We start from the raw sequence: 24741 nt of genomic DNA, 5'->3' as shown, positions 1-24741 counted from the left end.
GCCAGAAATAGGCCCAAACTTCCAGTCGGCCTGTTTTTCGCCCTCCCGAGCCTCCATGCGCACCCAGCACTTACCTCACATCCAAAATGAACCATGTGGGGATTCCGGGGAGGGGAGGGGCAGAGTGGGCGGGGCCATCCAGGAGTGGGATTTGGTAAAGTGACCAATTTTTTTTTACAATGAAAAGGAGGACGAAAAAATTTAAGAAAAAAGTACAACGTGAATAAAGGAAACATTTCTTTATTTATTTGTTTTATTTATTTGGTTTGTTTGTTTGTTTGTTTATTTATTTAGATTTAGATTTAGATTTAGATTTAGATTTAGATTTAGATTTAGATTTAGATTTAGATTTAGATTTAGATTTAGATGCCGCCCCTCTCCGTAGACTCGGGGCGGCTCACAGCAATAATAAACAATATATAACAAATCTAATAATTTAAGAGAAACACTAAAAATTTAGGTCCTTATGAATAAATCAAATTAATAATTACAACTAAAACTTTTTAATGACGAAAGCGATAAAACTTTACTGAATCTATATTTAAATTATTTTACACTTACGTTGAAAACAGGATTGTATAAAACTGAATGAGTGAATTCATAAAACGTGAATTGTATTTATCTGAGTCTAATATTCGCTGAGAAAGAAATAATTTTATGTTTCCGTTAGAAGTGAACACGAATAGAGAGGCAATGGCGGGAGACTAGGGCGAGACACGTCAAGTTCTCCTGTGCCTTGCGCATGCATTTCTTAACCGCGTCTTTCCGAACTGTGCCGTCACATGACGCGTAACAGTTCGACGCGGCATCTCTGAATACAGAGATTAACAGATTAGTTTTAAAATATCGAAAAAGAGGACAGGTAGGAAACAACAGCGTAAAAGCGGACCTTGCCACATTGTTGTGTAATGCAGTTTGCCCTACAAAGAATAGAATAGAATAGAATAGAATTTTTATTGGCCAAGTGTGATTGGACACACAAGGAATTTGTCTTGGTGCCTATGCTCTCAGCGTCCATAAAATAAAATATACATTTCTCAAGAATCATGTGGTACAACACTTAATGATTGTCATAGGGGTCAAATAAGCAACGAAGAAGCAATATTAATAAAAATCTTAGGATATAAGCAACAAGTTACAGTCATACAGTCAACAAGGGAGGAAATGGGTGAAAGGAATGATGAGAAAAACTAGTAGAATAGAAGTGCAGATTTAGTAGAAAGTCTGACAGTGTAGAGGGAATTATTTGTTTAGTAGAGTGATGGCATTCGGGAAAAAACTGTTCTTGTGTCTAGTTGTCTTGGTGTGCAGGTCTAGCCATGAGGTCTAGCAACTTGGCCTTTCTTTCTTTCTTTCTTTCTTTCTTTCTTTCCTTCTTTCTTTCCTTCCTTCCTTCCTTCCTTCCTTCTTTCTTTCTTTCTTTCTTTCTTTCTTTCTTGTTTTGCAAAACAAACCATCCCAGATAAAGAAAAACTATCAAAAGTTGAGATTTCAGACCTTTTTTTAAAAAAAAAACATTCGGACTGAAGTGAGTTTGGATTAAAATCATAACTGGAGCACATTGAGATATCTTTGTTTCTGACAAAGAACAGATTTTAAAGTTGTTTTACAGCTTTGCAGTTCATTTTTTGACTTGGTTTACTGCCAGGCACCAAAAAGCCAAGTGATTTACCGCCGTCTTAAAGACGAAAGAACCTTTCTGGACTTTATAACTGCAGATATGTTGTTGTTTTTTTTAAGCTGTGTAGGAGTTATTTCTTTTTTTTACAAAAAGAATCACATTCTTGGTGTGTATGATTGAAGAGGTGTGCTCCATGTGAAAAAAACAAACAAGCAAAAGTTTCTAGTCTGTGGAACTCCAGGAATGCCACTTCATTTGCAATCTCTCCAGCCGGAGAGCAGCGCCTAAAAATAATATTTTGCTTAGCGTTTTTTATAAGCTTTTTGAAAAAAAGGCCATGATGGAACTGGATTGGACGCTAGTTGTTATGGATATATGAAATTAAAAAGGGAGGGAGGGAAAAAGAAAAGAGGGGGGGAGGGAGGGAAGGAAGGAAGAAAGGAAAAGAGAACTGAGGGAGGGAAGGAAGGAAGGAAGAGAAGAAAGGAAGGAAGGAAAAAAGAGAACTGATGGAGTGAGAGACGGAAGGAAGGATGGAAAAGGGAACAGAGGGAGGGAGAGAAGGAAGGAAAAGAGAACTGAGGGAGGGAAGGAAGGAAGGAAGGAAGAGAAGAAAGGAAGGAAGGAAAAAAGAGAACTGATGGAGTGAGAGACAGAAGGAAGGAAGGAAAAGAGAACTGATGGAGTGAGGGATGGAAGGAAGGAAGGAAGGAAGGAAAAAAAGAGAACTGATGGAGTGAGAGACAGAAGGAAGGATGGAAAAGAGAACGGAGGGAGGGAGAGAAGGAAGGAAAAGAGAACTGATGGAGTGAGGGATGGAAGGAAGGAAGAAAGGAAGGAAGGAAAAAAGAGAACTGATGGAGTGAGAGACGGAAGGAAGGATGGAAAAGGGAACAGAGGGAGGGAGAGAAGGAAGGAAAAGAGAACTGATGGAGTGAGGGATGGAAGGAAGGAAGAAAGGAAGGAAGGAAAAAAGAGAACTGATGGAGTGAGAGACAGAAGGAAGGATGGAAAAGAGAACGGAGGGAGGGAAAGAAGGAAGGAAAAGAGAACTGATGGAGTGAGAGACAGAAGGAAGGATGGAAAAGAGAACGGAGGGAGGGAAAGAAGGAAGGAAAAGAGAACTGATGGAGTGAGGGATGGAAGGAAGGAAGAAAGGAAGGAAGGAAAAAAAGAGAACTGATGGAGTGAGAGACAGAAGGAAGGATGGAAAAGGGAACAGAGGGAGGGAGAGAAGGAAGGAAAAGAGAACTGATGGAGTGAGGGATGGAAGGAAGGAAGAAAGGAAGGAAGGAAAAAAGAGAACTGATGGAGTGAGAGACGGAAGGAAGGATGGAAAAGAGAACAGAGGGAGGGAGAGAAGGAAGGAAAAGAGAACTGATGGAGTGAGGGATGGAAGGAAGGAAGAAAGGAAGGAAGGAAAAAAGAGAACTGATGGAGTGAGAGACAGAAGGAAGGATGGAAAAGAGAACGGAGGGAGGGAGAGAAGGAAGGAAAAGAGAACTGATGGAGTGAGGGATGGAAGGAAGGAAGGAAGGAAAAGAGAACGGAGTGAGGGAAGGAAGGAAGAGTAGAAAGGAAGGAAGGAAAAGAGAACTGAGGGAGTGAGGGAGGGAAGGAAGGAAGGAAGGAAAAGAGAATGGAGGGAGGGAAGGAACAAAGAAGGAAGGAAGGAAGGAAAAAAAGAGAACTGATGGAGTGAGAGAAGGAAGGAAGGATGGAAAAGAGAACGGAGGGAGGGAAGGAAGGAAAAGAGAACTGATGGAGTGAGGGATGGAAGGAAGGAAGGAAGCAAGGAAGGAAGGAAGGAAAAAAAGAGAATGGATGGAGGGAGGGACGGAAGGAAGGAAGGAAAAGAGAATGGAGGGAGGGAAGGAAGGAAGGAAAAGAGAACGAAGGGAGGCAGGGACAGAAGGAAGGAAGGAAGGAAAAGAGAACGGAGGGAGGGACGGAAGGAAGGAAAAGAGAACGGAGGGAAGGAAGGAAGGAAGGAAAAGAGAACTGATGGAGTGAGAGACGGAAGGAAGGATGGAAAAGAGAACGGAGGGAGGGAAGGAAGGAAGGAAAAGAGAACTGATGGAGGGAGTGAAGAGATGGAAGAAAGGGAAGGAAGGAAGAAAGGAAGGAAGGAAGGAAGGAATGCAATTGCATCCATGGGTAAAAAATTAAAGATATAACCAAACTAGAAATAAGATTAAATTTCCTGACTCTGAATACAATTGCAGGCAGTCCTCGACTTACAACAGTTCTTTTAGGACCGCTCGAAGTTACAATACTGAAACAAGGGACTTATGGTTGTTTTCTACACTTACGACCCCTGCGGCAGCTCCAGGGTCACATGATCAAAATTGAGATATTTATGACGGTCACAAGTCAAGGATTGCCTGGAATCAGTGGAACGGTTTGCCACCAGAAGTTGCAGGTGCTCCAACACTGGGGGTTTTTAAAGAAGGGATTGGCCTGCCATTTGTCTGAAATGCTCTAGGGCAGAAGTAGGCAAAGTTGGCTTTTCTGTGACATGTGGACTTCAACTCCCAGAATTCCTGAGCCAATCATGCTAGCTCAGGAATTCTGGGAGTGGAAGTCCACATTTATTTATTTATTTTTATTTGTCATGCAAATATAGTATTGTATTGTAGCATGTTTAACATAATACAAGGATAAAGTTAGAGAGAGGAAAGATAAAAACACATGTCACAGAAGAGCCAACTTTGCCTACTTCTGCTCTAGGGTTTCCTGCCTGAGCAGGGGGTTGGGCTAGAAGACCTCCAAGGTCCCTTCCAAACTTTGTTCTTCTGTTACTGGTCATTGTTCAGATCAATAGAAGTTCAAATTGAATTACGATAATAACGATGGTTTAAGATATGCTTCAAAGATACTTCACCAGAAGAGCCCTTCACTCCTCCACTCAAAATAGAATACCCTACGAGACTCGACTTTCAATCCTGGGCCTAGAAAGTTTAGAACTAAGACGCCTTAAACAAGATCTAAGTATTGCCCACAAAATCATATGCGGCAACGTCCTGCCTGTCGGTGACTACTTCAGCTTCAACCACAACAACACAAGAGCACACAACAGATTTAAACTTAATATTAACCGCTCCAAACTTGACTGTAAAAAATATGACTTCAGTAACCGAGTTGTCGAAGTGTGGAACTCATTACCGGACTCTGTAGTGTCATCCCCAAATCCCCAACACTTTACCCTTAGATTATCTACGGTTGACCTATCCAGATTCCTAGGAGGTCAGTAAGGGGCGAGTACAAGTGCACTAGAGTGCCTTCCCTCCCCTGTCCTATTGCTCTCCTATATCTCCTATACCTTTCTTCTATTCCTCTATCTCTTCTTCTATTCTTTCATTTATATGTTCTATTACTATATCTTCTTTTTTATTCTTTCTTAGATATATTTTACTATGAGTATCTCCTCTATAACCTTCATCATGTATTTTACTATGTGTATATTGATATATACTCACTAAAACCCTCATTGTGTATTGGACAAAATAAATAAATAAATAAATAAAATATGTATTTATTGACGGAAAGATGAAATATGATGCAATTACAACGCTTTTTTGTGAAAAAAAAAATCTTTATGTAACTAAATTAATTAATAAAAAAGGGTACGGAAGGCGGTTTAAAAAAATAAAAATAAAAAAAAAATAATAATAATAATAATAATAGAGAAGACATTGATAACCAAAAAGAACAACAGTGAATGCCGATGACTGCTATTCACCAGAAAATAATTTGATATGCAACAAGACTGTAACTCTCCTTCTCTCAAGAGGAAATTGATGATATTTTTATGTTATTTGTAATTTTGTAATTGTCCAGGTGTTTTTTGTTTGTTTAGAAGTGTATGGATGTTTTTCTATTTTCTTTTCTGTGTACAGTGATCCCTCGAGTTTCGCGATCTCGATCTTCGCGAAACGCTATATCACGATTTTTGAAAAAATATTAATTTTAAAAAAAAACCACTTCCGCGTTTGGCTTCGGGAGTCAGCTGGGAAGCCGCGCGGCTGTTTTAAAAGGTCGCCACCGGCCTGGGGGGCTTCCCAGCACCCCCCCGAACCCCCAACCTGGGTTTGGGGGGGTGCTGGGAAGCCCCCCATGCCGGCGGCGACCTTTTAAAACCCGCGCGGCTTCCCAACTGAGTCCTGAAGCCAAACGCCAAAGGCGAACTTCTGCGTTTGGCTTCAGGACTCAGTTGGGAAGCCGCGCGGCTGTTTTAAAAGGTCGCCGCCGGCATGGGGGGCTTCCCAGCACCCCCCCAAACCCGGGTTGGGGGTTCGGGGGGGTGCTGGGAAGCCCCCCATGCCGGCGGCGACCTTTTAAAACAGCCGCGCGGCTTCCCAACTGAGTCCTAAAGCCAAACGCCAAAGGCGAACTTCCGCGTTTGGCTTCAGGACTCAGTTGGGAAGCCGCGCGGCTGTTTTAAAAGGTCGCCGCCGGCATGGGGGGCTTCCTAGCACCCCCCCCAAACCCCCAACCTGGGTCTTCCCGGCCGCCCACGCAAAGGGGAAACCCCGGCTCCTCACTGATGCCCGCCGCTCGCCCGCCCGCCAGCAAGAGGGGAAGACCCAGGGAAGGTTCCTTCGGCCGCCCAACAGCTGATCTGCTCGGTAGCGCAGCAGCAGCGAGGAGCCGAATCGGGGTTTCCCCTTTGCGTGGGCGGCGGGGAACGCAAACTCCACCATCTGCGCATGCGCGGCCATGGGAAAAAGGGCGCGCATGCGCAGATGGTGTTTTTACTTCCGCAACCCTACATTGCGAAAAATCGATTATCGCGAAGGGTCTGGGAACGGAACCCTCGTGATAATAGAGGGATCACTGTATTGCAAATATTGCAAATATGTCAATGTATATATTTTCTTGAATATGCTTTTTAAAACAAATTAATAAAAATTACTTTAAAAAAAAGAGAAGAATAGTTTTGTGTTCACACAGGCATTTATATTCACAACAAGCTCTAATCGTCATCCTATCTCTGCTTTATGTTTTGCAGCTGTTACTCCAGCGATGGTAAGTGCTCGGCCCACTGAAGAAGAACTTGGAAAGAGGTAAAAAAAAAATGTGTCCGTGAAAAAAAACTGAACAAACCACAAATTAATGGCCATCTCTTCAAATAACTGCAGCGGCGCAGGGGTTAGAGCACAGTGCTGCAGGCTACTTCTGCTGATCATCGGCTGCCAGCCAGTTTGGCAGTTCGAATCTCACCTTCTGGCCTTCCAAGGTGGGAAAAATGAGGAGCCACATTATTGGAGGCAAGAGTCTGACTCTATAAATTGCTTAGAGAAGGCTGTAAAAACATTGGGAAGCAGTATATAAGTCTTAAATGCTATTCTACCTCCCTTCCTTCCTCCCTCCCTCCCACCCTCTCTCTCTCTCCCTTCCTTCCTCCCTTTCTCCCTTCCTCCCTCCTTCCCTCCCTCTCTTCCTTCCTTCCCTCCCTCCCTCCCTCTGTCCCTCCATTACTCACTCACTCACTCCTTCCCTTCCTTCCTCCCTTCCTTCCCTCCTTCCTTCCTTTCCTCCCGCCCTCTGTCCCTCCATCACTCACTCACTCCTTCCCTCCCTCCCTCCATACCTCCCTTCCTTCCTTCCCTCCTTCCTTCCTTCCCTCTCTTCCTCTGTCCCTCCATCACTCACTCCTTCCCTCCCTCCCTTCATCCCTCCCTCCCTTCATTCCTTCCTTCCCTCCTCCCCTCCTTCCCTCCCTCCCTCCATCACTCACTCACTCCTTCCCTCCCTCCCTTCCTCCCACCCACTCATCCACCCATCCATCTTTTCCTTCCAGTAGTTAAAACAGCAGGATTGACCTCACTATCCACCGTTGACCTCACCCGTTTAGCAGCATAGATTTTTGGCTCAGTTGGAGGCCTTAAGCTGAGGACTTCCTGTATCTTGTCTTCCTGTTCATTACTTTCTTCTCTTTTTGTCTCCAGTTGCCCAGAGAGACGACGGTTTCCGAAGAGCAGGGTGTATTTGCCGGCAACACCCCAACTTTGGGTCCTCGGTACCCCGGTGAGTGAGATAAAAACACTTCTCTGTTCTGTTTTCCCCAGCCTCATTAGGAGGTGGAGGTCATTTTCAACGGTTGCAGGAAGTGGGCCTGGCTGCTCTAGGGAAGAGAAGGACCAAGGGAGATAGGAGAGCATCTTCCAATATTTGGGGGGCTGCCACAGAGAGGAGAAAGTGGGTCACACTATTTTCCAAACCACCAGACAAGCAATAATGGATGGAAACCGGTCAAGGAGAGATTCAACCTGGAAATAAGGAGGAATTTTCTGGGAAAAATCAATGGCAGATATAGCTCCATGTGCCATCACGGGTATAGGCTCTCCTGCTTGTGCATGGGGCTGGACTAGATGACCTCCAAAGTCCCTTCCAACTCTGTTATTCTGTTATTGTTCTGTTATTCAGAGGGTATGGGATTTTCATCCCTGGAAGCTTTCAAGAAGAGATGGTGTAAGGTCTCCTGCTTGGGGGGGGTTGGACTAGATGACCTCCAAGGTCCCTTCCAACTCCCTTAATCTGTTAATCTATTAATCTCCCCCCCCCCTGTATTGCTATTGTTATAATTAGATTTAAGGTATGATATGAACCTGTTGGCTTGTCTCAGTTAGCTAGGCTATGAAACCTTTGACAATACCGAGCAGAGAATTTTAACAGAGCGTGGATGTGTGATAAAGCCAAGACACAGACTTAGTTAAATAAGTATTATTTACATATAAACAAAATATAAACAATCCAGAATAAGCACGAAGCAAATACAGAATAATACGCACTGAGCAATTACAAGATTAGAGCACAAAGCAAAATACAATATAGATAACAGCACAAAGCTTATACAAGCCCGAAGTTTAAACACAACATAGATAAAGCACGAAGCTAATACAAGCACGAAGCTAAAATACAATATAGATAAAGCACGAAGCTTAAATACAATATAGATAACGGCACAAAGCTTATACAAGCACGAAGCTTAAATACAATATAGATAATAGCACAAAGCTTATACAAGCACGAAGCTTAAACACAACATAGATAAAGCACGAAGCTAATACAAGCACGAAGCTTAAATACAATATAGATAAAGCACGAAGCTTAAATACAATATAGATAACAGCACAAAGCTTATACAAGCACGAAGCTTAAACACAACATAGATAAAGCACAAAGCTAATACAAGCACAAAGCTTAAATACAATATAGATAAAGCACGAAGCTTAAATACAATATAGATAAAGCACGAAGCTTAAATACAATATAGATAACAGCACAAAGCTTATACAAGCACGAAGCTTAAACACAACATAGATAACAGCACAAAGCTTATACAAGCATGAAGCTTAAACACAACATAGATAAAGCACGAAGCTAATACAAGCACGAAGCTAAAATACAATATAAAGCATGAAGCTAAAATACAATATAGATAAAGCACGAAGCTTAAATACAATATAGATAACAGCACAAAGCTTATACAAGCACGAAGCTTAAACACAACATAGATAAAGCACGAAGCTAATACAAGCATGAAGCTAAAATACAATATAGATAAAGCACGAAGCTTAAATACAATATAGATAACAGCACAAAGGTTATACAAGCACGAAGCTTAAACACAACATAGATAAAGCACGAAGCTAATACAAGCACGAAGCTAAAATACAATATAGATAAAGCACGAAGCTTAAACACAACATAGATAAAGCATGAAGCTTAAATACAATATAGATAACAGCACAAAGCTTATACAAGCACGAAGCTTAAACACAACATAGATAAAGCACGAACCTTAAATACAATATAGATAACAGCACAAAGCTTATACAAGCACGAAGCTTAAATACAACATAGATAAAGCACGAAGCTAATACAAGCACGAAGCTAAAATACAATATAGATAACAGCACAAAGCTTATATAAGCACGAAGCTTGGACACAACTCTCCCGTCTCAGGCAAAAGGAAAGGAAAGGAAATGACCAAGCAAAATAATGAGCTTTTATAACTTCAGTGAGGAAGTGACGAAACAGCCTTGAATATTAACTCTTCAAGTACAAGTTAACCCTTTGAGTGACAGTACAGTTTTACAGTAGCAACTGTAACATTTAAAGGGACAGTACAAGTTTGGTACAGTTTATAATATGCAGTTTACAATGGCAAACCCTAACACACATGTACCCTGTACTAACAGAACCAATATTTTTTTCCCTTGTTGTATGAAGAGGAGTAAATTTGGAACTTTCCTCGTAAAGGGCAGTCATATTAAAACGAGGGTTTAAAAAAGATGAATGAGATAAAGTAAGAATATAAGAAATGGACTGTATCGCTATGGCATAGTTTTAGTAGAAAAAAGCAAATAGCCAAGGGAAATTTTGGATAACTTGTAGCTTTTTGAACCTCAATGAGAACAGAAAACAATCTTTGAAATCCAGATGACAAAGTTAGAAAAGGACGTAGCACAAGATCAATGATGCATACCAAACAAAACAGATTAAAAATTAAGAGTTTTGATTAAGAATTTGGCAATTGGCTGCCGATCAGTTTCCGGTCACAATTCAAAGTGTTGGTTATGACCTTTAAAGCCCTACATGGCATTGGACCAGAGTACCTCTGGAACCGCCTGCTACCGCACGAATGCCAGCGACCGATAAGGTCCCACAGAGTTGGCCTTCTCCTGGTCCCGTCGACTAAACAATTATTATTATTATTATTATTATTTTTATTATTACTACTACTACTATTACTATTATTACTATTACTATTATTATTATTTATTGGATTTGTATGCTGCCCCTCTCCGCAAACTCATCTGGCGGGCCCCAAGGGAAGAGCCTTCTCTGTGGTGGCCCCGGCTCTCTGGAATCAACTCCCCCCGGAGATTAGATTTTCTCCCACCCTCCTAGTCTTTCTAAAACTACTCAAGACCCATCTATACCGCCAGGCATGGGGGATTTGAGACACCTTTCCCCCAGGCTCTTTATATTTTATGTTTGGTATGTATGTGTTGTCTGGTTTTTAATATGATAAGGTTTTATATATTTCTTTTTAATATTAGATTTTTTTTGCACTATAATATCGTTTTTATCATTGTTGTGAGCCGCCCCGAGTCTTCGGAGAGGGGCGGCATACAAATCTAATAAATTGAATTGAATTGAATTGATACTATATTGTATTGTATTCTAATTTGAAGGTATGTGAATTGGTATTTCTGTAAGGTGTAGAGGAAAAAAATTAAAATTTTCTACCCCCTCCCCCCAAAAATCTATTAATCTTTGCAGTGGTGATCACAAAACCCACCGTCGCGGTCGTGGTAAAAGAGGAAGATAAGCGGATGGATGAATTTTACATGCCCCCCACTCAAGAGACCGGTAAGCACCATCGTCCCAGATCACGTTCCCCATCCTTTTTGTGAAAATATTTTTTTTAAAAAAAATACAGGTAGTCCTCAACTTACAACCATTCATTTAGCGACTTCAGAGTTACGACGGCGGTGGAAAAATGGGGGCTAATGACCATTTTTCACACTGAGGACCATTGCAGAATTCCCCCCTGGTTGTTATGATTTTGCATTTGGGATTGAAAGATTGTTTAGGGGAAAATATATCCACAAAACAACTCAGAGACAGCGTTAGGTGTGAGTGGTAATAGTAATGGACTGTACAGACACGTAAACCGGGACAAATATATATATATATATTATATACAGTAACAAGGTAGAATAATCTCTGTACACTTCGAATCATGAATACAATCTCAATATCCAATACAAACCAGTTAACATCCGCACACAGTTCTAGACATACAGTAACTATTAGTAGAAAACTCCCCCTAACAGGAACTCCATTGGCTCCCTTTTATGGCCAACTATGATATATCTCTTAAAGTTTGTAAGTATTGTGGTTGGCTCTGGCCCAGCTCCTGCCCCAAGGAATGTGGAGGTGGAGGCAGGGGAAACGTCAACATGTCCTAGGCCTGTTTTGTTGCCGGCAGAGTCAGGGAGTGCAGTTTCCTTGGACGAAGAAGAAGGTGGGGGTGACTTGGAAGAGGGGGGCTTGGCACACAGCCCAGGAAGCCAATCTCCATTATCTTCGGTCGATTCAGATGAGGAAGTGTTAGACCCACGCAGGCGCAGAATTATGCATCGAAGAGACCAATTGAGGACATATTACAGGAGATAAGAGAGGCCACCTGTGTTTGGGTGGGGCTCCAGTAATTAGAGCTGCTGATATAAATAGCAGAGCCCTAGTTTGGCTGTTGTGGAAGATTTTATTTATTTATTTATTATTTGGATTTGTATGCCGCCCCTCTCCGAAGACTCGGGGCGGCTCACAACAAGTGAAACAAATCATAAATAATGCAATTAATTAAAATATTTAAAAATTTAAAAAAACCCATAAACTAACAGACACACACACAAGCATACCATGTATAAATTAAGCATACCCAGGGGGAGATGTTTCAATTCCCCCATGCCTGACGGCAAAGGTGGGTTTTAAGGAGTTTACGGAAGGCAAGGAGAGTAGGGGCAGTTCTAATCTCCGGGGGGAGTTGGTTCCAGAGAGCCGGTGCCGCCACAGAGAAGGCTCTTCCCCTGGGGCCCGCCAACCGACATTGTTTAGTTGACGGGACCCGGAGAAGGCCCACTCTGTGGGACCTAATCGGTCGCTGGGATTCGTGCGGCAGGAGGCGGTCTTGGAGATATTCTGGTCCAATGCCATGAAGGGCTTTAAAGGTCATAAGCAACACTTTGAATTGTGACCGGAAATTGATCGGCAGCCAATGCAGACTGCGGAGTGATGGTGAAACATGGGCATACCTAGGTAAGCCCATGACTGCTCTCGCAGCTGCATTCTGCACGATCTGAAGTTTCCGAACACTTTTCAAAGGTAGCCCCATGTAGAGAGCATTACAGTAGTAGAACCTCGAGGTGATGAGGCTATGAGTGACTGTGAGCAGTGACTCCCGGTCCAAATAGGGCCGGAACTGGTTCACCAGGCGAACCTGGGCAAACGCCCCCCTCGCCACAGCTGAGAGATGGTTTTCTAATGTGAGCTGTGGATCGAGGAGGACGCCCAAGTTGCGGACCCTCTCTGAGGGGGTCAATAATTCCCCCCCCCCCCAGGGTAATGGACGGACAGGTGGGATTGTCCTTGGGAGGCAAAACCCACAGCCACTCCGTCTTATCCGGGTTGAGTTTGAGTCTGTTGACACCCATCCAGGCCCCAACAGCCTCCAGGCACCGGCACATCACTTCCACCGCTTCGTTGACTGGGCATGGGGTGGAGATGTAAAGCTGGGTATCATCAGCATATTGATGATACCTCACCCCATGTCCTTGGATGATCTCACCCAGCGGTTTCATGTAGATGTTGAATAGTAGTAGGACCGACCCCTGAGGCACCCCACAAGGGAGAGACTTCAGAGCCGACCTCTGACCCCCCACTAACACCGACTGCGACCGGCCAGAGAGGTAGGAGGAGAACCACTGAAGAACAGTGCCTCCCACCCCCAACCCCTCCAGCCGGCGCAGAAGGATACCATGGTCGATGGTATCTAAAGCCGCTGAGAGGTCGAGGAGCACCAGGACAGAGGATAAACCCCTGTCCCGGGCCCGCCAGAGGTCATCCATCAACGCGACCAAAGTGGTTTCCGTGCTGTAACCGGGCCTGAAACCCGACTGCTGGGGACCTAGATAATCGGCTTCTTCCAAGGACCGCTGGAGCTGGAGTGCCACCACCTTCTCAACAACCTTCCCCATAAAGGGAAGGTTGGAGACTGGACGATAGTTATTAAGTACGGCTGGGTCCAGGGAGGGCTTCTTGAGGAGGGGGCGCACGAGCGCTTCTTTATAGAGTGATGGAAAAACTCCCCTCCCCAAGGAAGCGTTGGTAATCTCCTGGGCCCAGCTCCGTGTCACCTCCCTGCTGGCCGAGACCAACCAGGAGGGACACGGATCCAGTAAACAGGTGGCGGAACTCACAGCTCCAATGGCCTTGTCCACTTCATCAGGTGTCACCAGATCAAACTCTTCCCAGACAGGTGGAGAAGTACGGGCCCCAGTCACCTCGACTGACTCGTTGTCAGTCGACTCTGTTTTACAATTGGAGTCGAGGTCGGCCCGGATCTGAGCGACTTTATCAGCAAAAAACGTGTTAAAATCCTCGGCACTACTCTGCAAGGGCTCCCCAACTCCCCCCTGGTTAAGAAGGGAGCGGGTCACCCTAAACAGAGCGGCCGAGCGGGATTCCGCTGATGCAATCAAGGCGGCATGGTATGCGCATCTTGCCGCCTTGAGCGCCACTTTGTAAGTCTTAATAAAAGCTCTTACAAGTGTTCGATCAGATTCAGACCTACTCTTCCTCCATCGCTTCTCTAGACGTCTCTTCTGGCGTTTCAACTCCCGGAGCTCCTCGTTGAACCATGGGGCTCTACGGGGTCTAGCGCCACGGAGAGGTCGCAAAGGCGCAATCCGGTCAAGAGCCTCCACAGCAGCCCTGTTCCAGGCCTCTGCAAGAGACTCCACCAAACTGTGGACGAGTGCCTCTGGAATAACCCCAAGCGCCGTCTGAAAGCCCTCTGGGTCCATCAGGCGTCTGGGGCGGAACATCTTCATTGGTTCCGCCTCCCTGTGGGGAAGGATTGGAGCCAGGAAGTCAAGCCGTAGTAGGAAATGGTCTGACCATGACAAAGGCAACACTTCTAAGCCCCTTAGTCTCAAACCATTACTCAGTTGCTCGGAAAGGAATACCATGTCAGGTGCGTGCCCTCCCTCGTGAGTCGGACCCTGTACTACTTGGGTCAGGTCCATGGCTGTCATGGTGGCCATGAACTCCTGTGCCAACCCAGAGGTTTCGCCGAGTGACGGCAGGTTGAAGTCCCCCAGGACAATGAGTCCGGGGAACTCCACCGCCAACCCGGCTACCTCCTTGAGCAGCACAGGCAGGGCTTTTGACACGCAGCTGGGAGGCAGGTACGTGAGAAATAAGCCCACCTGAACCCCTAAGTCCAACTTCAGCAAGAGAGACTCGCAACCCGCAATTTCCAGAGCAATGAGTCTACGCAGGCAAAGGCTCTCCCTGGCTATAATAGCCACTCCTCCCCCCCCTTCCCTGGGGTCGAGGTTGATGCCATATCTGAAACCCGGCTGGGCAGATTTCAGAGAGAGGAACTCCTCCCTCTGGGCCCAGCCAGGTTTCAGTAATACATGCCAGGTCGGCCTCCTCATCCATGATCAAATCCCGGATGAGGAGAGCTTTATTTACCACCGACCTGGCATTAAGCAGCAGCAACCTGAGCCCAGGGCCAGAGTTACACTTATCACCAGTACCCAAGATTGGGCTCACAGAGCCAGAACAAGGGACCGTTATTAAGCAACGATCCCTTGTTCCCCTGGAACGGCTAGCTCTGTGGCCCCCGCCATATCTGCCTCTCCCCAGCAACACAGGGATATTCCGACCCTCTGATCGCAGTTCTTCAGGATCGTGCCTCGCTGTGTCTGAACTTTGTTTGTGGATTTTTCACGCCTTTGACACCAAAGCAGAGTAAAGTGTGTGTGTGTTTCACTTCGTGGGAAGAAGGAGGGCTGTGAGATTTCTTCACAGCTACTAGCTAAGTACTTAAGGACTGATTAAGGGACTTGTACAGCCGACAAAATTGTTTTGGGGAAGAGTGCTCTTTGCAATACAGAAAGGGTGCTTTGTTTCTTTGGAATTTTGTGATAAAGGACATTGTTTTGAATTTTCAAACGTGTGTGTGTGTCTGAAATTTGTACCTGTGAATTTTCGGGAGGCTTCTACCAGAGAGCCGGGCAGAACAGTAAGTAGAAGCAATTTTTCCCATAGAAATCAATGTAAAGGAAAATAATGCATGCAAACCTATTAGGAAAGAAATAAAAGCTTGGAATTTGGGTGGGAGGAGGAGGAGGAAGAAGAGGAGGAGGACAGTCGCTGCTGAAGGAAGAAGGTGAGGTGAGAGGAATTTAAAAAATCCAAAACTGTAAGGCTTAAAAAAAAAAAGAGGGACTCTGAGACGGCGAGGAGGAGCACGCGCCTCCCATACACCCGGCGCGAGGCTGCCTCCCATACACTGCGCCAGAGAGAGAAACCTAGGCTGCGAGAGGGGGGAACCTCTCGCTCTTTTGTCTGAAAGGCGGCGGCTGCTGTTGCTGCTACCTGCTTCCTCTTCCTTCCCATGCTGAAGGGCTACCCTCTTGCTTGTTCGCTTTGTAGCGAATCCAATCTTTGTAGCGAATGTGCCTTTCCTTCATTGTGGTGACTCCTCGGTTTGGCTGAAGCCGAGTTGATTTGGACGGGGCGAAGTCCCCCTTTTTGCCTTTCCGCGCCCGGACGCTCCGGGAGGCAACCTCGCACCGGGTGTATGGGAGGCAGCACAAGGGAGTCACCACAGCAAAGTTGTTTATTCCTTCTCCAAGGGCCCAGAGAAAGGAAAACACTTCGTTCCCTCTGGACTGCCAAAGCCTCCTTAAGCGCCACCGAAAGGCTCCTCTGGCAGCCCAGAAAAGCCCGAGATGGCCGGGATCAAAGGGGGAATGGCAGGAAACTGGCTGGGCCTTCGTGCCGCTCTCAAATTTCCGGGGAAATTTTTCTGGGCTCGGGTTCTTAAGTAGAAAATGGTTCTTAGGAAGAGGCAACACCTGGTTCTTATCTAGAAAAGTTCTTAAGTAGCGGTACCACTGTATACTGTTGACTACTAGTTTCCAAATTAGATGCTATCAAGAATTTCTACATGTCTTTGCTTTATTTACATTTTGCAACTGTCAGATAGTCATCTACCGAGGGGTTTACTATTCCTCTTATCTGAAACATAATGATTTTTTCTTTTTGGAATACGTTGTATAGAATTTTAATTATTTCTTGCATTTATATGCCGCTCACTCCGAAAACGACTCCGAGCAGCTAACAACGGTTATAAATACAACACAAGTAGAAAATCAGTAAAAAAACCCATATATCATAAAAAATAAATTGAAGGATTTGAAGACTTGGTGTGAAATTGTTCCGTCGATGGAACGATGAATGGCTATTTCCATTCGGTTTTTCCCAGCCTTTCTCTCTCTCTCTCTTCCCCTACACAGATGTGGACATTTGCAAACTGAACCGCAACATCTGTAGCCACGGTGAGTGCATCCCGACCCGATCCGGATTCACCTGCCAGTGTTACCAAGGTTACCGGTTGCATCCTCAGCACAGGTATTGCATAGGTAAGAGGCTGCTTCCTTCAAACGTCTGAGGTTGGGCGGTGTTGTCCATACTCTTGATTAGTTGGAGGATGGTGAAGATATTGAGGACTCAGATTCAGATAGTTTTTATGAAGTAGTGGGGGGCCCGGGGTTACATGTAGGAAAAGCAAGTAGGATGCTTGGCTGCATAGCTAGAGGTATAACAAGCAGGAAGAGGGAGATTGTGATCCCCTTATATAGAGCGCTGGTGAGACCACATTTGGAGTACTGTGTTCAGTTCTGGAGACCTCACCTACAAAAAGATATTGACAAAATTGAACGGGTCCAAAGACTGGCTACAAGAATGGTGGAAGGTCTTAAGCATAAAACGTATCAGGAAAGACTTCATGAACTCCATCTGTATAGTCTGGAGGACAGAAGGAAAAGGGGGGACATGATCGAAACATTTAAATATATTAAAGGGTTAAATAAGGTTCAGGAGGGAAGTGTTTTTAATAGGAAAGTGAACACCAGAACAAGGGGACACAATCTGAAGTTAGTTGGGGGAAAGATCAAAGGCAACATGAGAAAATATTATTTTACTGAAAGAGTAGTAGATCCTTGGAACAAACTTCCAGCAGACGTGGTTGGTAAATCCACAGGAACTGAATTTAAACATGCCTGGGATAAACATATATCCATTGTAAGATAAAATACAGGAAATAGTCTAAGGGCAGACTAGATGGACCATGAGGTCTTTTTCTGCCGTCAATCTTCTATGTTTCTATGTAGTAGAACAGGTGGGAGGCCAGCCACAGGATGGGGCTATGAGTTCAGGATCTAGCGAGGGAGAATCAGACGCTCGCTGGGTTAACCCTAAATTCAGAAGGGTCCAGAAACATAGAGAGCAAAGGTCTGGAAGAAGATATTAAGGAGAGGAATGGGTTAAATATTGTAGGGATGTATTTGGCACGTCAGGGGGCTAGTGGAGAAGAAGGGTGGAGTTTCAACATTGCCGAAAAGAAATATGGAGGTGTTTTCACCACGCTAAAGTAAGCCAAGTATTTTGTATTGAATTTAGTCAGTGCTGCTGTCTTTTTTAAAGCGATGTAGTTAGGAAATAAATCTTGTCTAAGTGAAGCAGGAAAAGGAATGTGAGAAATGCAGCTAAGAGAGAGAAATAACAGACCGAGTGATGTCTGGAATGTGTTGAAAATACAGGAGAGCAGAGAAATAAACGGAGTTGCTTTATTCGTGAAATGATGCATTTAATTAGAGTTATTTGCAATGACTAAACTTCTACCAGAAACCAGAACAGGTGGGAGGTTCAGTCCGAATAGAACTGGATTGGGGCCTTGGAGGCCTTCTAGTCCCACCCCTTGCTCAAGCAGGAGACCCTATACCATTCCAGACAGGTGGCTGTCCAGTCTTTTCTTAAAAGCCTACAGTGATGGAGCTCCCGCAACTTCTGGTGGCAAGCTGTTCCACTGGTCAATTGTTATTGCTGTTAGGATGTTTCTGCCTACTTCCAGGTTTCTTTGATTAGTTTCCAACCATTGTTTCTTGTCCCGCCTTTCAGTGCTTTGGAGAATAATTTGACCCCCCCCTCTTCTTTGTGGCAGCCCCTCAAGGAATGGAACACTGCTATCATGTCGCCCCTAATTTCTCTTTCCTCCAGACCAGTGTTTCCCAACCTTGGCCACTTGAAGCTATCTGGACTTCAACTCCCAGAATTCCCTAGCCAGCGAATGCTGGCTGGGGAATTCTGGGAGCTGAAGTCCAGATATCTTCAAGTTGCCAAAGTTGGGAAACACTGCTCTAGACTACTCAGACCCAAATCCTACAGCCATTCTTCCTATGTTTTAGTCTCCCGGCCCTTAATCGTTGTAGTAACTCTCTTCTGCACTTTTTCCAAAGTCTCGACATCTTTTTTTGTAATGTAAGGTTGGATGAGAAGACTTTCGGGATCCCTTCTAATTCATTCTGTTATTCTGAATAATAAAATAGAATAGGATAGATTATACAGTAGAGTAGAACAGAACAGAATAGAAATGGTAGAATAGAATAGAAATAAAGAATAGAGTAGAAATAGAATAGAATATGGAATAGATTAGAGGAATAGAATAGAATAGAATAGAGTAGAAATAGAAAAGAATAGAAATAAAGAATAGAAATAAAGAATAGAATTGAATTGAAATAAAGAATAGCAATAAAGAATAGAGTAGAAATAGAGTAGAATATGGAATAGAATAGAATAGAAATATAGAATAGAATAGAATAGAAATAAAGAATAGAATAGAAATAGAATAGAATATGGAGTAGAGTAGAAGACTAGACTTGAATAGGATAGGATAGGATAGAAATATAGAATAAAATAGAATAGAAATAAAGAATAGAATAGAAATAGAATAGAATATGGAATAGAGTAGAAGACTAGACTTGAATAGGATAGGATAGAATAGAATAGAAATATAGAATAAAATAGAATAGAATAAAAATAAAGAATAGAATAGAAATAGAATAGAATATGGAATAGAGTAGAAGACTAGACTTGAATAGGATAGGATAGAATAGAATAGAAATATAGAATAAAATAGAATAGAATAAAAATAAAGAATAGAATAGAAGTAGAATAGAATATGGAGTAGAATAGAAGACTAGACTTGAATAGGATAGGATAGAATAGAATAGAAATAAAGAATAGAATAGAATATGGAGTAGAGTAGAAGACTAGACTTGAATAGGATAGGATAGGATAGAATAGAATAGAATAGAATAGAATAGAATAGAATAGAAGAGTTGGAAGGGACCTTGGAGGTCTTCTAGTCCAACCCTCTGTTTAGGCAGGAAATCCTGCATCACTTCAGACAAATGGTTATCCAGCCTCTTCTTAAAAACCTAAAAACAGAACAGAACTGAACAGAACCGAAGAAGCTTCTGGGCTAAGGAGCAATAACGTTTTCAATGGGGAAAAAAAACTTTGGGATTCCCGTTCTTTCTTTCTACTCCCCAGATGTAAACGAGTGTGAATTGGAGCTGTGCGGCAACGGGAAAGGTGTGTGCATGAACACTGGCGGGTCGTACAATTGCCACTGCAACCGAGGCTACCAGCTGAAAGTACAGAAAGGGGTCAGATCCTGCACAGGTAAGACCTCTAAGGATTGGGTGGATTGGGTAGGTGGGTGGGTTGGTACTTGGTAGATGGGTGAAAGGGTTGGGGTTTGGATGGATGGATGGATGGAATGGTGGGTGGAAAGGGAGGGAGGGAGGGAGCAAGGGAGGGAGGGAGGGAGGGAGGAAAGAAGGGAGGGAGGAAGGAAGGAAGGAAAGGAGGGAGGGAGGAAGGAAGGAAAGGAGGGAGGGGAGAAGGAAGGAAGGAAGGAAAGGAGGGAGGGAGGAAAGGAGGGAGGGAGGGAGGAAGGAAGGAAGGAAAGAAGGGAGGGAGGGATGGATGGAGGAAGGAAAGGAGGGAGGAAGGAAGGGAGGGAGGAAGGAAAGGAGGGAGGAAGGAAGGAAGGAAAGAAGGGAGGGAGGAAGGAAGGAAAGGAGGGAGGGAGGGAGGGAGGAAGGAAAGGAGGGAGGGAGGAAGGAAGGAAGGAAAGAAGGAAAAGAACTGAGGGAGGATGGCTCAGTAGTTAGGGTGCAGTACTGTACAAGCTAATTCTGCTATTTCAGCAGTTCAGATCTCACCACCAACTCAAGATTGATTCAGCCTTCCAGCCTTCTGAGGTCGGTAAAATGAGGACCCAGAATGTTGGGGGCAACATGGTTACTCTCTGTAAACCAGGGCTGTAAAGCACTGTGAAGCGGCATACTGTATACATCTACGTACTATTGCTCACTCACCCTCCCTCCCTCCCTCCCTCCCTCCTTTCCTTCCTTCTTTCCCAGTGGTTAAAATGCAGTATTGCAGGCTAATTCTGCCCACTGCCAGCAGTTCGATCCTGACTTGCTCAAGGTGGACTCAGCCTTCCGTCCTTCCGAGGTGGGTCAAATGAGGACCCCGATTGTTGGGGGCAAGAGGCTGATTCTGTAAACAGCTTAGAGAAGGCTGTAAAAGCACTGTGAAGCGGTATATAAGTCTAAATGCTATTACTTTAATGAAAAGAAGGACTTAGAGAGACAGGAGAGCAGCGTTCCAATATTTTGAAGGGCTGCCACAAAGAGGAGGGGGTGTTTGTCAACTTATTTTCCAAAGCATCTGAAGGCAAGACAAGAAACAACGGATGGAAACTAATCAAGGAGAGAAGCAATCTTGAATTCGGGATAAACCTCCTGGCAGTCAGAACAATTAATTAGTGGAACTGCTTGCCACCAGAATACCAATAACATATAGACTTATATACTGCTTCACGGTGTTTTTACAGCCCTCTCCAAGCGGCTTACAGAGTCAGCCTCTTGCCCCCAACAATCTGCGGAGTCTGTGGAGAGGGGCGGCATACAAATCTAAATAAACATAAACATAAACAAACAATTAATAATTGTTCTGTCTGGGTTACTCCAGAAGCCAATACCAACCCAAAAAGAGAAGCCAGGCACACTGGTAAAAGGCAAAGGCAGTTTTATAAAATCCAAGAAAAACACAGGTAACAGAAAATGTCCTTACAAACAGGAAAACGCTGTATCTTCAGATATATCCACACAGGCAAAAGTCCATGCAGCAATACAGGATTCTTGCTGCCAAGCCGAGGCTGTAGATAGCAGACCTACACCTCCCACGGGTCTTCCAAAGCTGCTGGGCCACAAGCCAGGAACAGAGACGCCGAGAAACAAGACAGGATAACGCAACTCCAAACTGATAACACTCCACATGGCTTCAAGGGCTTGCCTGCCTTTTAAACCCTGCTAAGGAGGACCACACCCAAACCCAGCTGTTCCTAATTCAGTGCTGATAATACTTCTTTAATTGCTCCTTTCTTTGATCTGACCGTCTCTGTCGCATGTCAATGACGGCTTGAGCTTCATCACCTAATGACTCCAAGCTACTGGCTGGGGAGAGCCCCCCCCCCCCCCCCCCGGGGCTCTCATGCTGTTCTCCTTCATCCCATTCCTGATTTTCCTCTCCCCCGTCCAACTGTTCAGCCCCCTCCTCTTCGCTGTCATCCTCCTCCGGGCATGGAGCCAGCAGAGACACAGCCGGTCCCTGAGCAGCCTCAGGCTGAACCACAACAACAACAACAACAGCAACAACAATAATAATAATAATAATAATAATCTGGGTCCTCATTTTACCCACCTCGGAAGGGCGGAAGGCTGAGTCCACCTTGAGCCAGTCAGGATCGAACTCTTGACAGCTGGCAGAGTTGCCTGCAATGTTGCCTTCTTTATTCAACCTTTTGCCTCCTCTTCCTCCTCCATTAGATATTGATGAATGCACCCGGCCCAACATCTGCGGAGACGGCGGATCCTGCATCAACTTCCCCGGACACTACAAGTGTGACTGCCACCCCGGATACCGGCTGAAACCCTCCCGGCAGCCTCTGTGCGAGGGTACGGTTTGGGGGATGGCCCAGTCTCTGGAGGTCCTTTCTGTGCGCGGTGGTTTTTCCGGCAGACATTTCGCTACCAAACGAGGCGACGTCATCAGTTTGTGGCTGCAGTCATGCCCTGATCGGGGTCAATGCCACTGAGGCTGTTTTGTACTTCGGGATGGAAAGGTCTGCTAAGAAATAATGAAGCAAGGATGCCACAGTCCTCTCTTTCTCCTCCCTCCTGCAAAGTCCCCTCCGTTGTAGCTCTGATGATGTTAGCTAGTTTGGTCGTGAAATGTCTGTAAGAAGACCACCAAGCTCAGAAAGCACTAAGGACCCCCACAGTCCTCTCTTCCTCCTCCTCCTCTTCTTCTTCCTTCTTCTTTTTCATTCTTCCTTCTTCTTTTTCATTCTTCTTCTTCCTTCTTCTTTTTCATCTCCTCCTCCTTCTTTCTTCTTTTTCTTCCTTCTTCTTCTTCTTCTTTTTCATCTCCTCCTTCTTACTTCTTCTTCTTCATCTCCTCCTCCTCCTTCTTTCCTCTTCTTCTTCTTCTTCTTCTTCTTCTTCTTCTTCATTCTTCTTCCTTTTTCCTTCTTCCTTCTTTTTCTTCTTTTCATTTCCTCCTTCTCCTTCCTTCTTCCTCCTCCTCCTCCTCCTCTTCTTCCTTCTTCTTTTTCATTCTTCTTCTTCTTCATCTCCTCCTCCTTCTTTCCTCTTCTTCTTCTTCTTCTTCTTCATTCTTCTTCATTCTTCTTCCTTTTTCCTTCTTCCTTCTTTTTCTTCTTTTCATTTCCTCCTTCTCCTTCCTTCTTCCTCCTCCTCCTCCTCTTCTTCTTCCTTCTTCTTTTTCATTCTTCTTCTTCCTTCTTCTTTTTTTTCATCTCCTCCTTCTTTCTTCTTCTTCTTCTTTTTCATCTCCTTCTTCCTTCTTCCTTCTTCCTTCTTCTTCGTCCTTCTTTTTCATCTCCTCCTTCTTCCTTCTTCTTCTTCTTCTTCCTTTTTCCTTCTTCCTTCTTTTTCTTCTTTTCATCTCCTTCTTCCTTCTTCCTCCTCCTCCTTCTTTTTCATCTCCTCCTCTTTCTTCTTCTTCCTTCTTCCTTCCTTCTTTCTTCCTCTTCTTCCTTCTTCTTCCTTCTTCTTCTTCTTCTTCATCTCCTCCTCCTCCTTCTTCCTTCTTCTTCCTTCTTCCTTCTTTTTCATCTCCTCCTCCTCCTTCCTTCTTCTTTTGCTTCTTCTTCGTCTTCTTCATCTCCACCTTCTCTTCTTCCTTCTTCTTTTTCGTCTTCGTCTTCGTCTTCTTCATTTCCTCCTCCTCCTCCTCCTCCTCCAATCCTCCTCCCTTCCAGCACTGATAGTGTTATATAGTTTGGCAATGAAACATCTTAAAGGAAATAATGAAGCTCAGAGAGCACCACAATCGTCTTGCTCCTCTTTTTCCCCACTTTTTTTCAATGCCGTTGTAAGTTCAAACGGTCATTAAATGATTTGTTGTAAAGTGAGGACTCCCCATATCTTCAAAGGCTCTCTAAGGTCTCACCCAGGTTCTCCTTTGGAAAAAATATGCTAAAAACAACATTTTTTTCATCAAATGGAAATGACAGGAGAAAGAAAAACCTCAATGAAATAAAAATGGATTTTGTTTTCTTTCTTTCTTTCCTCCTTTCCTTTCCTTTCCTTTCTTTATGTGCCTCCCTCTCCACTAAGGACTAAGAGGTTCATCGTCACTGACATATTTCTCTTTTCCTTTTTCCCAAAATTTTTTTTTTTTTGCTTTTCAGATATTGATGAATGTCTTGAACCTGGAACTTGCCCTGATGGGAGATGTGAAAATAAACCTGGCAGTTATAAATGTATCCCCTGCCAGCCAGGCTTCCGGGCCCAAAATGGCATATGTTATGGTAAGATTTACTGCAACTGCTCTCAGCTTTAAGAAGATCATCAAACCATTATGGTTGTGTGCGTGTTTTTTTTTTAAAGAGTTAAATGTCTAGTTCTCATGATCAGTGTTCCCTCTAATTTTTTTGGGGGGTGGGCGGAAAAGTATAGTGTCTGAGCGGCAGTCCCTTCAGGACTGAGCGGCACAGAAATATTAAATAAATAAACAAATAAACAAACAAACAAACAAACAAATAAAAAACCCACCCTGTTTTGCCTCGGAGAATTTCAAAATAAAATACTGTACTGTGTGTCTATAACAGTGAGCTCATAATAGGGCAACTCTATCAATATCAAAATGCCCCTTAAATAGTTGAGCTAGTTTCAAACTAGATTTTGATTTTCTTTCTCTCTTCCTTACTCCCATTCTTTTTCTTTCTCTTTTCCTTCCTCTCTTTTTTCTATCTGTTTCTCTCTCTTCCTCTCTTCCTCTCTCTCTCCTTCCCTCTCACTCTTTCCCTCTCGGCTTCTGGGCAAGTTTGGAAAACTCTGAGTTGATGATGATTTTTAAGTGAGCAA

General features: G+C 44.2%; 1 protein-coding gene across 1 annotated transcript in view; it reads left to right on the top strand.

Annotated features, from left to right (window-relative positions):
* LTBP3 (latent transforming growth factor beta binding protein 3) overlaps nt 1-24244 on the top strand; it is a 44044-nt gene extending 19800 nt beyond the window's left edge. Inside the window, exons 9-15 of the mRNA XM_070766205.1 lie at nt 6633-6649; nt 7573-7651; nt 10916-11005; nt 16732-16857; nt 19829-19960; nt 22177-22305; nt 24066-24244. Of these exons, the coding sequence (XP_070622306.1) occupies nt 6633-6649; nt 7573-7651; nt 10916-11005; nt 16732-16857; nt 19829-19960; nt 22177-22305; nt 24066-24217 (725 nt within the window). The 3' untranslated portion in view covers nt 24218-24244. The remainder of the gene's footprint in view (nt 1-6632; nt 6650-7572; nt 7652-10915; nt 11006-16731; nt 16858-19828; nt 19961-22176; nt 22306-24065) is intronic.
* Nucleotides 24245-24741: the final 497 nt, after the last annotated feature.

This window comes from Erythrolamprus reginae, chromosome 13 (genome assembly GCF_031021105.1).
Source record: "Erythrolamprus reginae isolate rEryReg1 chromosome 13, rEryReg1.hap1, whole genome shotgun sequence".
Taxonomy (NCBI): Eukaryota; Metazoa; Chordata; class Lepidosauria; order Squamata; family Dipsadidae; genus Erythrolamprus; species Erythrolamprus reginae.
This window is presented reverse-complemented; position numbering and strand designations above follow the sequence as displayed.